This window comes from Rhipicephalus sanguineus, chromosome 3 (genome assembly GCF_013339695.2).
Source record: "Rhipicephalus sanguineus isolate Rsan-2018 chromosome 3, BIME_Rsan_1.4, whole genome shotgun sequence".
Lineage (NCBI taxonomy): Eukaryota > Metazoa > Arthropoda > Arachnida > Ixodida > Ixodidae > Rhipicephalus > Rhipicephalus sanguineus.
In genome coordinates, this window is record NC_051178.1 from 36,505,675 (window position 1) to 36,521,750 (window position 16,076).

Sequence of the window (16,076 nt, forward strand, 5' to 3'; positions counted from 1 at the left end):
CGCCCTATGCAAGTCATGTCCTGAGCGCATGAGCAAAACTTTCAATGAACAAACTGGCTGCCGTCGGTCCCCTGGTTACCTTACGCACGTGCTTGTCAGTGTTGCTGAGGGCATCCTCAAGTTGAACTTGTCAAAAAAGACTCCTGCCAGCAAGGTTCTAGCTGACACGAAGAAAGTCGCGGACATTCCGTATATTCACGGGTTATCACACCAACTAAAGAAGATAGGACAACGTGCGAACGTAAAAGTAGTGTTTTCGGCTCCCACAAAATTGCAGTGTTTGTGCAGACTAACCAGACCTGCCTCATTGGAGAAGCAGGGGTGCAAAAAGAAGCATGAAAATAGGTTTATAGAATGTACTGATGCAGTAGTGTACAAGCTTCTATTAACATGGGGCAAGAATTATGTGGGTCAAAGTGGACAGTGCATTAACGAGCATTTGAAGGAGCACCACTACAACGTGAAAGAAAAAAAGGGTGGGTTCTTTGATGCCCACTGCAGGCACTGCAGTAATTCAGGTGCCAGTGCAAATAACGATGTTCATACCACGTGCATGCCCATTTTTCAGGAGTGTTCAATTGTCAATACCAGCCGAGGTCAACTAACCCGTGAAATTATCAAGGCTGACTTGATTGATAGGCTGGAAGACAAGTGTATTTCTAAACCATCAATTGCCCTCTCCTGTAAGGAGTTGGCTTATCTATGTAAAGATAGCTGAATTTGCAAAGTGCGTGTAATGATGATGGTGGAAAAGTGATGTTGCCTATAGATGTGGTTCCCTGTTTTCGAAATAAACATTGTTGCAAGTTAGCACCTGTGTGTGTCACGTCTTTCTTTGTCCGTGTTTTTTCCTGCGCTGTAATCTTCAGTATGACATACCAACATGCCCAAAACCTCACGTGTACATTGAAATTATTAGCAGTCGGCACAGGATTTCTTGAAAATTCGTTAATATGAAAAGTTTGTTAATGTGGTGTTTGTTCTACCGAGATTTCACTGTATTACCTCCTTGCAGGGTGAAAGTGAACAATGCAAGCATGAAGCTGGACCTTTTTCTTAACACCGAGTTGCTGGACCCAGCCGATGACAAGAAGCTCATTGGCCAGCTACCCATCAAGGACAAAGCGGTCAGTGTCCCATGCGCCAGGAGTTCATGCAGTATAAGTGCGGAGCAATGCGACGAGGCAGTGAATAGTAGAATAAAAGCAATACTTATAAAAATGCAGCACTTTGCTCTCCACATCTTCTGCTTGTGGCTACTGCAGCGTTACGGGCTAAGACTAACTGGCTGCTGTTGCAAACGGCAATCAAAAACTCCCGAGTGCAGTACAAAGCTTAGCTCCTGCGCATTGGAACGTGCATGCGGTTCTTCATCTTCAAGTCTCTTTCATTACTGCGAGATAATGGGGATTTTTAATCATTTATAGTTCCTTTCCATAATACATACCTTCTTAATGATTGCTTACCAACTCGCCCAAGCTTCAATTCTTACATTGCTCAACTTCCACTTTCGTCTTCCTCTTGTAATTTCTTTTGCACTGCAATATGTGGAAGAAAAAAAAGGTAATTTCTCCTACCTAACTTTCTCTGTTGGCTTTATATATGACTGCGACCAGCAAAAATGTCAACTTCCTGTTACCTAAAGTTTTTAGTGATCACTTCATGGAGACAGTTGGGAATGCCATTTTTAAAGTGTTGCATGGTGCGTGATTGTTAGAAATAACAAATTATGCAGGTGCTGTCAGCGAAGCTGAGCCAGCTGAGTGCACAGCTGCCATCATCACCCGAGTCCAGTTCGGACAGCTCGGCAGGCTCACCGCAGCATCAATATGATGGCCCTCATGCCGATGCCGAAGCCTGTCTACCTGGGGTGGTCAGTGTTTACTGTGCATTGTGTGATTTGTAGGCTGGCTAGAGTCCATGTATGGAAGGTGTCACTCAGCCTCTTGAAGCAGTCACAATATTTAAGGAATTTTTTTTTTATGCAATGTGGTGGTGTTGACGCTCAGCACCACCGCGGGTTCGAGCACTGCAGGGCGCCGCGTCCTCGTTCGTCCCGCGCCCGTGTACCGTTCGAACTGCTGGGCGCGAGAACTCGGCGTGTCACCGCGAAGGGACGGCGAGCTGTCGCGCGCAGCGAGGGAGACCCTAGGCGACATTCTCCAAATCAGTGATTTATTACGGGGGATTTTAATACCAGAGAACAATAATTCGTTACAACCAATCGCACGTAAGATAGTTACACAGGACACCAATCAGCTAATACAATTGTTACCAAATGTGGCCGCGAATGGCACACCCACAAAACGAACAAACAAAGAAAGAACCAGGTTTGGAGAGCCGACCTACCCTTCGGCCAGCGCTCCCGCGATCTCGCACCCCAGAGCAGAAGACACAGAACAGATAAAGCAACACTTAAAAGGAACATACGGTGCACGATCGCGAGGTGCTGCCTCGGGACTTCGAGACCGCGGAGGGTAGCGCGCGCGCGCTGAGGCCGGAGCCCCGACAAAACGACGTAACCGCCGGCCGGTGGCGAAGAACAAAGAACAAAGGATCGCCGCCGGCCGGAGCGGCCAAAACGCGTACGCACCCTTCGAGGTCCCCAAGTGGTCTCTCCCCAACCCGGTCGCGCGCCCGCCGCTTCTAGGCGAGCGCGAGCCAGGTCCGAATCCCGCCAAAACTGGGCCAATGGGACACCGTGTTTAACCTTCAAGGGCGGGGTGGGAGCAAAGTGACGGCGATTTATGGCTAGCTTCCACCCGTCCGGTCGAGAGGAGAGGGACACGAGAATTCTCCAAGGGAAGATGGCGTCGAGCCACTGGCGTGGACGCCTGAATTCCCACATCCCTCCCTCCTTAAATGCCCCCTACCAACTGCAGCTCCGGTGTCGGCCAAGTAAGCATACACAACAAAGTCGCAACGGCACGACACCTGGGCGTTCAATTAAACTAACACGCGGCGAAAATCCTCAGAAAAAGACAAACATTAGCTCTAAAGCTCTCCCAATAAAAATGTTAACACCCAATCAAGCGCGTACATCTGACGTGCACAGAAACCAGAGTTAAGAACAACTCGAAACGAAGAAATACAAGAACAAACATCCGCCGAGGCAATAATAAGGAACAGTAAAAACAGTAAAGAAGACATAAAAAGTCGATACGATCGCGAGGAGTCTCTTAGATGGTCGACCCGAATGGTCCCGCTCGCCTCAGTCCCGTCTTCGCGTACACAGACCGCAACAGGCGTCGGTCGCCGGCCGCCACGTCGACGCCCTGACTGCGACAGGCGCCGCCACCGCAGCGCGATCCACCGCCCCGCCGTCGCTGCCTCCGACCACGCAGACTTCACTCGTCGGCATAACGCGGTGGAAAACACAGGAAACACTCGCAGAGTGCGACACCACACACATAACAACTACATGACATCAAAGAACGAAACATTCAAGCAAACACATACGTAAAAGCAAAGGTGAGGGCTCAACAGAATCTAAACACTGGTTGCATAAACGGGAAATCAAGAATGGGAAGAACCAAGGAAAGAGAAGTTGCCTGCAAGGAAGTCACTAGCCGAATATCGAAATCCATAACCTGAAGAAGTGAACGAAAGCTTTATCGAGGAGTCCTTATTGGCTGTCCTAAATTAAATTAACGTACATAACATCTGTACGGCCGGTCTCTTGTCATTGTTTCTCCGTCTGATAAGTTCATCCGGATAGTAAGCGTGGTCTTCACTAGCGCGTTGACGTATGACCTCGACACTAGTGGATAATCCTCCGATGGACGCACACTGCCCATTCGCGACGCCGACCGAAATGGGCGTCCATGACGGGCTGTCTACGGAATGGACAGACGTGGAGGTGACGGCGATAGACGAACGTTCAAACTATGCCGCGCCGAATCCCAGAGCGAACTAACCTTAATGCAAGCATTACCGCTCTGAAGACAGGCCAATAAAATATAACTGCAGTGGTGCGAGACCTCGTACCTCTGCTGCCGGGGGTTTGCCAATCTGTTTACACGCGTCGGTCGTCGACAGCGGTAAAAGAGGTGGCATGCGAACTTGGGCCGAGCTCTTCTGGACCATGCGAAGTGAACCCTTCCCCCCTCCCTTTGGGGCAGCAGCGCCCGGCGCTGCTTCGGACCCCACGCGCTCGTTGCAATACCAGCAACGTTACAGCGCCCGCGCCCGTGCAATACTAGCACGTCCCGGCGCATCGCCTCCCGGAGGCCGTCGCATCACCAGCGACAAACGAAGAAACTATTTACAAATATATACAACTGGGTTACTCCGCTGTCCGTCTTCGGGCCACTACAAAAAAACAAGAGACAACTCCAGAGCCCAGATGGGGATGGTTTGCCTTGTCTCCCCATGGCCGGCTTTCCTTCAGGACAGCCTCCTCGTCATCGCCACGGGGTTGCAGGAGCGTCCCCTTCTGCGCACGCGACGGGGGGTGCCTGAGGCGCCCACTTGTTCGCGGACCGGGCTCGTTTTTTGACCCGTCTTTGTCTGTTCGGCGGGTGTTCCGCCATTTTCGCCCTTTTGCTGGCATGTGCCGAAATCGTGACCAGCAGCAACACGGGACACGGAATAGTGCGTCAACTATTACAGAATTAGGCTAGAGACGCGTAGGTGCTCAGAGAAAATCCGTTGGACTCACCGAATCGTTGAATCAAAGGCAGAGCAGGGGAGGTCAGTCTCCCCGGAACGGCATGACGAGGATCTCAGGTTATCCAACGAACTCCCGCCGCCAAGAACGAATGTTGCATCTTGGTGGCCACTTGCAGCACTCCTTTCCTTGTCCGCGCTTCACAACAGAAGCTTTGAAGCGGGTGCCCAATACTTCTTGAAAAGTGGCACTTGCCTCTTTCCGTACCACGTTACCTCAACAGAGACCAGGCCTAGGGTAATTTACGCTCAAACGATGACCAGACAGGCTACTCTCAAGAAAAACGGCAGATGAATGCAAAGGAAAGAGAGAGAAGAAAGAGATACGAAAGTACACGAACGCACTGAACCTGACGCGACAACCGCACTCTGCGTAAAAGCTCGGTTTCTCAGCGACCAGAGGCTGATTAGGCCCCTGGCCCCACGTTGGGCGCCAGAATGTGGCGGTGTCGACGCTCAGCACCACCGCGGGTTCGAGCACTGCGAGCTGCATGCAGGGCGCCGCGTCCTCGTTCGTCCCGCGCCCGTGTACCGTTCAAACTGCTGCGCGCGAGAACTCGGCGTGTCACCGCGAAGGGACAGCGAGCCGTCGCGCGCAGTGAGAGAGACCCTAGGCGACACTCTCCAAATCAGTGATTTATTACGGCTGATTTTAATACCAGAGAACAATAATTCGTTACAACCAATCGCACTTAAGATAGTTACACAGGACATCAATCAGCTAATACAATTGTTACCAAATGTGGCCGCGAATGGCACACCCACAAAACGAACAAACAAAGAAAGAACCAGGTTTGGAGAGCCGACCTACCCTTCGGCCAGCGCTCCCGCGATCTCGCACCCCAGAGCAGAAGAAAACAGAACAGACATAGCAACACTTAAAAGGAACATACGACAGACGATCGCGAGGTGCTGCCTCGGGACTTCGAGACCGCGGAGGGTAGCGCGCGCGCGCTGAGGCCGGAGCCCCGACAAAACGACGTAACCGCCGGCCGGTGGCGAAGAACAAAGAACAAAGGATCGCCGCCGGCCGGAGCGGCCAAAACGCGTACGCACCCTTCGAGGTCCCCAAGTGGTCTCTCCCCAACCCGGTCGCGCGCCCGCCGCTTCTAGGCGAGCGCGAGCCAGGTCCGAATCCCGCCAAAACTGGGCCAATGGGACACCGTGTTTAACCTTCAAGGGCGGGGTGGGAGCAAAGTGACGGCGATTTATGGCTAGCTTCCACCCGTCCGGTCGAGAGGAGAGGGACACGAGAATTCTCCAAGGGAAGATGGCGTCGAGCCACTGGCGTGGACGCCTGAATTCCCACATCCCTCCCTCCTTAAATGCCCCCTACCAACTGCAGCTCCGGTGTCGGCCAAGTAAGCATACACAACAAAGTCGCAACGGCACGACACCTGGGCGTTCAATTAAACTAACACGCGGCGAAAATCCTCAGAAAAAGACAAACATTAGCTCTAAAGCTCTCCCAATAAAATGTTAACACCCAATCAAGCGCGTACATCTGACGTGCACAGAAACCAGAGTTAAGAACAACTCGAAACGAAGAAATACAAGAACAAACATCCGCCGAGGCAATAATAAGGAACAGTAAAAACAGTAAAGAAGACATAAAAAGTCGATACGATCGCGAGGAGTCTCTTAGATGGTCGACCCGAATGGTCCCGCTCGCCTCAGTCCCGTCTTCGCGTACACAGACCGCAACAGGCGTCGGTCGCCGGCCGCCACGTCGACGCCCTGACTGCGACAGGCGCCGCCACCGCAGCGCGATCCACCGCCCCGCCGTCGCTGCCTCCGACCACGCAGACTTCACTCGTCGGCATAACGCGGTGGAAAACACAGGAAACACTCGCAGAGTGCGACACCACACACATAACAACTACATGACATCAAAGAACGAAACATTCAAGCAAACACATACGTAAAAGCAAAGGTGAGGGCTCAACAGAATCTAAACACTGGTTGCATAAACGGGAAATCAAGAATGGGAAGAACCAAGGAAAGAGAAGTTGCCTGCAAGGAAGTCACTAGCCGAATATCGAAATCCATAACCTGAAGAAGTGAACGAAAGCTTTATCGAGGAGTCCTTATTGGCTGTCCTAAATTAAATTAACGTACATAACATCTGTACGGCCGGTCTCTTGTCATTGTTTCTCCGTCTGATAAGTTCATCCGGATAGTAAGCGTGGTCTTCACTAGCGCGTTGACGTATGACCTCGACACTAGTGGATAATCCTCCGATGGACGCACACTGCCCATTCGCGACGCCGACCGAAATGGGCGTCCATGACGGGCTGTCTACGGAATGGACAGACGTGGAGGTGACGGCGATAGACGAACGTTCAAACTATGCCGCGCCGAATCCCAGAGCGAACTAACCTTAATGCAAGCATTACCGCTCTGAAGACAGGCCAATAAAATATAACTGCAGTGGTGCGAGACCTCGTACCTCTGCTGCCGGGGGTTTGCCAATCTGTTTACACGCGTCGGTCGTCGACAGCGGTAAAAGAGGTGGCATGCGAACTTGGGCCGAGCTCTTCTGGACCATGCGAAGTGAACCCTTCCCCCCTCCCTTTGGGGCAGCAGCGCCCGGCGCTGCTTCGGACCCCACGCGCTCGTTGCAATACCAGCAACGTTACAGCGCCCGCGCCCGTGCAATACTAGCACGTCCCGGCGCATCGCCTCCCGGAGGCCGTCGCATCACCAGCGACAAACGAAGAAACTATTTACAAATATATACAACTGGGTTACTCCGCTGTCCGTCTTCGGGCCACTACAAAAAAACAAGAGACAACTCCAGAGCCCAGATGGGGATGGTTTGCCTTGTCTCCCCATGGCCGGCTTTCCTTCAGGACAGCCTCCTCGTCATCGCCACGGGGTTGCAGGAGCGTCCCCTTCTGCGCACGCGACGGGGGGTGCCTGAGGCGCCCACTTGTTCGCGGACCGGGCTCGTTTTTTGACCCGTCTTTGTCTGTTCGGCGGGTGTTCCGCCATTTTCGCCCTTTTGCTGGCATGTGCCGAAATCGTGACCAGCAGCAACACGGGACACGGAATAGTGCGTCAACTATTACAGAATTAGGCTAGAGACGCGTAGGTGCTCAGAGAAAATCCGTTGGACTCACCGAATCGTTGAATCAAAGGCAGAGCAGGGGAGGTCAGTCTCCCCGGAACGGCATGACGAGGATCTCAGGTTATCCAACGAACTCCCGCCGCCAAGAACGAATGTTGCATCTTGGTGGCCACTTGCAGCACTCCTTTCCTTGTCCGCGCTTCACAACAGAAGCTTTGAAGCGGGTGCCCAATACTTCTTGAAAAGTGGCACTTGCCTCTTTCCGTACCACGTTACCTCAACAGAGACCAGGCCTAGGGTAATTTACGCTCAAACGATGACCAGACAGGCTACTCTCAAGAAAAACGGCAGATGAATGCAAAGGAAAGAGAGAGAAGAAAGAGATACGAAAGTACACGAACGCACTGAACCTGACGCGACAACCGCACTCTGCGTAAAAGCTCGGTTTCTCAGCGACCAGAGGCTGATTAGGCCCCTGGCCCCACGTTGGGCGCCAGAATGTGGCGGTGTCGACGCTCAGCACCACCGCGGGTTCGAGCACTGCGAGCTGCATGCAGGGCGCCGCGTCCTCGTTCGTCCCGCGCCCGTGTACCGTTCAAACTGCTGCGCGCGAGAACTCGGCGTGTCACCGCGAAGGGACAGCGAGCCGTCGCGCGCAGTGAGAGAGACCCTAGGCGACACTCTCCAAATCAGTGATTTATTACGGCTGATTTTAATACCAGAGAACAATAATTCGTTACAACCAATCGCACTTAAGATAGTTACACAGGACATCAATCAGCTAATACAATTGTTACCAAATGTGGCCGCGAATGGCACACCCACAAAACGAACAAACAAAGAAAGAACCAGGTTTGGAGAGCCGACCTACCCTTCGGCCAGCGCTCCCGCGATCTCGCACCCCAGAGCAGAAGAAAACAGAACAGACATAGCAACACTTAAAAGGAACATACGACAGACGATCGCGAGGCGCTGCCTCGGGACTTCGAGACGGCGGAGGGTAGCGCGCGCCCGCTGAGGCCGGAGCCCCGACAAAACGACGTAACCGTCGGCCGGCGGCGAAGAACAAAGAACAAAGGATCGCCGCCGGCCGGAGCGGCCAAAACGCGTACGCACCCTTCGAGGTCCCCAAGTGGTCTCTCTCGAACCTCGGCGCGCGCCCCCGCGTCTTGGCGAGCGCGAGCCAGGCCCAAATCCCGCCAAAACTGGGCCAATGGGACACCGTGTTTAACCTTCGAGGGCGGGGTGGCAGCAAAGTGACGGCGATTTATGGCCAGCTGCCACCCGTCCGGTCGAGAGGAGAGGGACACGAGAATTCTCCAAGGAAAGATGGCGTCGAGCCACTGGCGCGGACGCCTGAATTCCCACAACAAGTACCTGCAGCGCCATGATGGCATTATTGCAGGGGGGCAACTCGAGAAGATATATGCACTTAACAAAATATATGTACAGTCGACGTCCGATATCCCGGACCCTCAAGGGACCGCGAAAATGTCTGGAAAATCGGGCAGTCCGGAAAAACGAATGCACGTGAAAACGCACATTTTTGGTAGGTATTTTTCGCTGACGGAGAGGGTCACAGCCGGAGTACAAGATTGCCATAGCAATTCAGCCAATGCATTGTTTAGGTGGCTCTGAAAAGAGCCGTTAAAAAAAAAAAAAAATACGACGTGGCCGGCACTACCTCATAGGTCAGCACTTGGGCGCAAAGAAGTCGCTTATTTTCTTTTGCACGGTCCGCTTGCCCGCGATTATGTCTGCCTCAATTTCAGTCAACGTCATGTTGCCGCTGTACACCATTGACAGTGTCATCAGTGCTCGCGTCAACTCCGTGGTCGTTGGCTGTGTAGGAGCTGGCTCTTCGTTCTCGGTGTCGAATCCTCCGTAACTTGATGAATGATTTCGTCATCGGTCAACTCCGCACATAGCTCGAGGTCTTTGTCAGCGTCGGCGAAGCCCTCAAGGGTTATCTCGGCTGGAATCAACACGCCGCCAGCGCGCAGATCGTCGAAGACAACGTCCGCGGATGGCAGTTCGTCATCGTGAGCCTACGAGGTGGCTTTGTGCGCTTCGAAGGCGCGGACAAAGACGAAGGAGCAGTTGGTGCCATTGCTGTAAACGGCGAATCCGCTCGACGAAAAGCGCAGCACGAAACAGCTAGGAACTCGGTGGATGCTGAAGGTCGGGAAACGTGATCACTGAAGGTAGCGCGCAGCAGCAAACGATCAACCACAGACACGACCGCAGAGCTGGCACAGCTGACAAAACAACACGTGAACGAACACAGTGAGGTTTGGCTTGGCTAAGGTACGGCTGGCAACGGATTGACACGTGCGGTTTCGAGGTTACGGCAGCCGCGGCGCGGTGCGGCGTTGCTGCTGATGCGAGTATGGTGGGTTCAAGGATATGAAAATGAAAACAACCAAAATGGCGGCGTCGGTGGCGACTTTGGGTCGGCGGTTAACAGTAAAAAGTCCGGGAAATCGGATGGCGAAGGCTATAAGCGTCCGGAATTTTGGACTTTTTAATACATTGACTCTACGGGGAACTTGACGGTGCCACAGATGAGTCCGGGAAATCAGGCATGTCCGGAATTTCGGGCGTCCGGGAAATCGGACGTCGACTGTACACACAAATACAAAGATCAAAATATGAGCTAATTACAAAGCGGTGTATGCAGCATGGAAAAGTGGCAACACATAATTCAGGCACAATCTCACCAAGAAAAGAAAAAAAAAAAGACAGCAAAAGCAAAGGGGACAGGTGGTTTATAGCTCACAGTAGATTAGAATGTAAGAACGATTGGAACTGGGATAATGTTTTACAATCAGATATACCCTTAGGAAGTCTGTTCCGGTGCATGGAGGTGTGCGGAAAAAATGAATATTGAAACACATTTGTGCGACAGCGTGTTTCAAGTACCTTACAGTCATGATCACAACGCAAAGAGATGAAGTGAGGGGGAAAAATGTATAAGTTTTTATTAATTCCTGTGAGATCAGAGTATATTCGGTAGAAAAGTTCTAATTTCGTTGCTAAGCGGCGTAGGGCTAGATTTTTCCAGCCAAGGTTTTCTTTAATTAATGAAATGCTGCTTTTATAGTTGTAATTACCAGAGACAAACCTGGCTGCACGATTCTGGATGCGCTCAAGTTTATTCATAAGACAGGAGGTTTCGGGGTCCCATGCTGCGCAAGAGTACTCAGGTATTGGGCGAACATTCGTATTATAAAGTTGTTCTTTAACGCTTTTGGGGGCTTTGTGAAAATTGTGTCTAATGAGGTTAAGCATTCGAGAAGATGTTAAGATGACGTGTTCAATGTGTCTAGACCAGGACAGATTTTCTGAAAAATAAACCCCAAGATATTTGTAATGTTGTACCCATTCAAGTGATATGACGTCCAAATAATAGTCTGATATCACAGGCAAATGTTTGCTTGTAAAAGAATGTAATACAGTTGAACCCGTTTATAACGAACTCGAAAGTGTTGCGAAAAGTGGTCGTTATATCAGTAGTTCGTTGTATGTGGACTCGCCCTTAAAAACGTGTGCTCAGCGGCCAAGCCATTTTTTTTTCTTTGTGCACTTTTATTAAAGTGCTAACAAGCCCTTCGGTGACAAGCTAAGCCTTTTCGCGTCGTCAAGCGACGCCCGCTGCGTGCTCACGAGTGAATTAACCGGCTTTGCAATGAGCTGACACCGTTTCACCTAAGCGCGGTACCGCGATGTGGAGCCGATCATCCCTGGCTAGTTGCGTGCTGCGCGTCGCCTACTCGGGTCGCGGAGTCACTGCCGGGCCGCTTTCTGTATGCCGTATGCGCGCGTTTGTACGTTCTTCATGCTTGCTTCACTCCGGACCGTGCACGGACGGGTGCGGCGACTAGTCTCTTCGTTCAACGAGGCGAAAACAAGCATTTTCCAAGCAACGCGCACTCCATAAGTCTCCGCGATGCTCTCGCGGCCCTGAACGACGATGCGCGGCGCACTTCAGTTGTCACCTAATCAAACACGCATTATACGCTCGCTGTCAGTGCATCGACGTCCTCGCTATCGATGCTCGCTGTCGACGTGCATCGACATTAACAACAGCGAGCTACTTTCGTTTCTACAAAGTGACGCGCACTTTAAAGCGGTCTCGCACGACGCGGCGGCGGCGAACTTGCGAACGGCAGCATGGCGCGCTCGTACCGCCGTCACGCCGTCAATCTGCAGTGTACGGCGTACGCCACACGCGCAGCCGAGCAGATATCTACAGATGGCTGTGATAAGGTTGTCGGCTATAAGGCATAACGGCACGTTCTTCGACGGCCGCCACCTCGCCTTCGCTCATTTCTGATGCTTATCCGCGAAAGCATCGCCGCAATCGCGCGGAAGTCGTAATCACCGATCGACCGGTCTCTGCCGTTACCGAAAAGACAGACGACCTTTTGCGGCACATTGTGGCGTCGACTAGTTTAGAGACGCAGTGAACCTTTTTGCGATGGAAAGTTATCGCGGTTATCACTTCTTGCATTTATGCCTTCTTGCGTTCCAAGGCATGGTTCATCGCAGGCGGTCGTAGCTGCAGAGATTGGCGTCAGGAAAGGTTACCGTGCGAAAGCTGACCGCAAGGCTTCATGGTGCCTACTATTTTTTCCCCTCACTGCCATTCTACCATTGAAGAAAAGGCTGGAAAGTGAGTGACCTCGCTCGCAGCGTCCGAAATCTGTGTGCGGTGCTCGCCGATCTGGGTATCTTAGTCGCGAGTAAACTGCAGCGGGGCACGCGCGAGCGTGCGCTCCTGTCGCGCTTTAGAAGGGATGTTTTAACTTTTTTTTTTCGCTTCGTATGCGCCATATTTTTACCGCGACCGTGTCTGAAGTGTTCGTTGTAAAAGTAGGAGGCTTTGAAAAATGTTCGCTATATCTGGACGCAGCTTCAATGGTTAGCATAGGAAAATCGTAAGTGCACACAAATATGGTCGTTATAACCGATAGATCGTTATATGTGGGATCGTTATAAGTGGGTTCGACTGTATAATGGCTGTGGCACTCCACTTCTGACCACATTAGATCAGGTCCCGACTGCTGCACTTACTTTAGATGCTTTGTGCTCACGGCTGATGAAGTTTAATGTTTGACGGAAGCCCGTCTGGTCGGGATGATACATGGTGAAGGTAAAAGAACCTTCAGGCACTGCGCCGACCAAAGTGAAAATTAAAACACACAGAAAAAGACGTTTCGGCTCCCACACGGGAGCCTTGTTCACAAGTGAAATGAAAAACATGCGTCGAGCAGTTCGCCTTATGTACGCTTGAATACATCACGCAGGCAGCACGCATAAACTGGCGGCAGATTACCATTGCTCCTGTTCAGAGTGCGCGGTGTGGTCCGTTTCACGAGCAACTCAAGATGAAGACGCCGTGACAGTCCTTTTTCTCTAGCGAGAACACGTGCCCTCCCCCAGTCGATTGTGTGTCCACCTGACGCTTGCTCAACCAAAGCACTGGATTTCACATTTCCCTCCTTCATGTCATAATTGTGCTGCTTGAGACGCCGCTCAAAATCACCAGTCTCACCAATATATATGTCGTCACAATCTGCGCATGGGACAGCGTACACCACACCGGGGAACTTCACTTTGGGTAGTCTGTCCTTCACATTCACGAGTAATTGTCGCAGTTTCTGATCTGGAACATGTGCCTCCTGGACGTTGTATGAACGCAGAACACGGCTTAGGGCTTCGCTTATGGAAGGGATATACGGTATCCCCGCGCGCTTTTTACCAGAGGCAGCACAGGGCAATTGCGGACGTGTGATTTGTCGTTCGACAGCGTTCAAGAAGGAATTTGGATAGCCACAGGCTGACAATTCCCGCCGCACCAAGCGTACGTCAGCTGCGTAGTCTTCTTGTCTTGTGCAGATTTTCTGCGTGCGACGTAGAAGCGTAGAAACCACTGCCCTTTTGTAAGCAGCAGGTTGCGTGCTATCAAAGTGCAAGTAACGCCCTGTGTGTGTTCTGCGTGTTCTGCGTTCATACAACGTCCAGGTAGCACATGTTCCAGACCAGAAACTGCGACAATCACTCGTGAATGTGAAGGACAGACTACCCAAAGTGAAGTTCCCCGGTGTGGTGTACGGCTGTTCCATGCGCGGATTGTGATGACGTATATATTGGTGAGACTGGTGACTTTGAACGGCGTCTAAAGCAGCACAATTATGACGTGAAGAAGGGAAATGTGAAATCCAGTGCTTTGGTTGAGCATGCGTCAGGTGGACACACAATCGACTGGGGGAGGGCACGTGTTCTCGCTAGAGAAAAAGGACTGTCACGGCGTCTTCATCTTGAGTCGCTCGTGATACAGACCACACCGCGCACTCTGAACAGGAGCGACGGTAATCTGCCGCCAGTTTATGCGCGCTGCCTGCGTGACGTATTCAAGCATACATAAGGCGAACTGCTCGATGCATGTTTTTCATTTCACTTGTGAACAAGGCTCCCGTGTGGGAGCCGAAACGTCTTTTTCTGTGTGTTTTAATTTTCACTTTGGTTAGCGCAGTGCCTCGAGGTTCTTTTACCTTCACCAGGTGCTTATGGCTGGTGGCTGATCTAGAAGCTCTCACGTACTGTGTACGTCAAACGTGAGACGTACTGTGTATGTCTCACATACTGTGTATGAGATGTCTGAAATTTATCTTGTGCCCTCCATTATAGAATCTCTAGTTACTGAAATTATTTAAAAACACAATTGAACCTTGTAATGAAGTTTAACAGATAGTGGAAGTTATAAAACCTCATTACAAGAAACACTCAAAGGAAACATGTCTCCTGTACCAAAACTTCAAAACACTGAGGAGTAGGACTAGATCGATTTATTATGCATCAGCATCAAAGTCTGGTTCAGCACTTCTAGAGGAAATTGTTCAGGATGGGGGTCGCGCACATTGTCTTGGGGTTTTGTTCACATCGGAGCGCCAGAAGGTGGAAGGCATTCTGCTGTAATTGACTTCTGTAATCACTTAAATTTTAAAAGAAGTAATGGGTGGATAGGAAAAACCTGATTCTCGCAGAGGATTGTGGGCTATGGTGCCCGTCTGCATCGACTTCCAGTTTGAGACGCCATGCTGCCGTACAGGCATTCCTGCCAGTGCTTGCGCTTTTTGCGTGTTTCACCTAGCAGTCGCGGTCCCCTTTTTCCTCAAATTACGGCACAATACCCTGGAGTGCTTCGTTGAATAACAAATGCAGTCACTATGAGATAGTTGTAAAGGTGCGAGTGGTCATTCCTTCATTCAAGTGGCATGCGCCTCTGGACACAGGCATGTTGTTTTACAGCAAAGGGTGTTTTCGCGTATGTTTTGTGACATATAAAGATTTGCTGCACACTATAGTGTCATGAAATATCCGTCTAATCCGTTTTCTTGTTGCGAACTCGTAAAATTACTTATATTTTTCTGTTACAAAGATACCATCTCGGGTTCGATACATGAATAGCAATAGCAAAATATTTCTTACTCTGAAAGTGAACAACTCTCGCAATTTTTTGGCTTTTCTTTTACTCCTCCGAATTTCACTTTATGTGAGATGTCGTTCCCTCGCGCGCTTTATGTGTTTCAGTGCAGACAAAATTCTGCACACTCTACATACATTTGTCATTGAAGTTTTACTAAAAGGTGTTGGCACTTCACGCTTGGAAGTCTGAAATACTAGAGACACCATATCATGCAACTAGTTTCTTCAAAAGCAAAGTCGATCGTTTTGTCCCGTTAGAGCCTTTTACCCACCCAGCAGTTTTCGCAAATTTAACAGAGAGTAGGCAATGCAATATATGTAGGCTTGTGCGAATAGTAAATTTTAGGTCCGAAGCGAATAGTGATTTGGTCGAAGTGAATTTGAATAGTTTATATCACTTACAAAGAAAAATGAGTATATTTGTCATGACCCAACTAACCAGGGCAATATTTTTAAAGTTGAAACAAGGCATATGCATATGTCATTCTTCTTGGTTCAAAGGGAAATGGAAGCAACTTTGAGTAATATGAGGAGTTGACTTTCGGTAGAATGCAAGTGATGAGCCTGTAAAATATGGTACGTTTTAAAATTTACTATACTTAGAGCATATAAGCCGGTATAAGAAGCTTTTAAACTTAAAAAAATGATGAATCGATGTGAGGGTAATACAGTAAAACCTCGTTAATTCGAACTCTGCTATTTCGAAATCTCGCATAATTAGAAGGATTTCCTTGGCCCCGTATTTTGCAATGTAAATTTGAGTGGATAATTTGAAGCGGCAGTCAGTATCAGCTCGGTTAATTCGAAAACGTTGGGTGCCATGTGCCCATTCCCCGATCCCGATTTA

General features: G+C 50.4%; 1 protein-coding gene across 1 annotated transcript in view; it reads left to right on the forward strand.

Annotated features, from left to right (window-relative positions):
- LOC119386563 (probable ubiquitin carboxyl-terminal hydrolase FAF-X) overlaps positions 1–16,076 on the forward strand; it is a 326,343-nt gene that overhangs the window by 134,580 nt on the left and 175,687 nt on the right. Inside the window, exons 14-15 of the mRNA XM_037653846.2 lie at positions 1,016–1,127; positions 1,736–1,873. Of these exons, the coding sequence (XP_037509774.1) occupies positions 1,016–1,127; positions 1,736–1,873 (250 nt within the window). The remainder of the gene's footprint in view (positions 1–1,015; positions 1,128–1,735; positions 1,874–16,076) is intronic.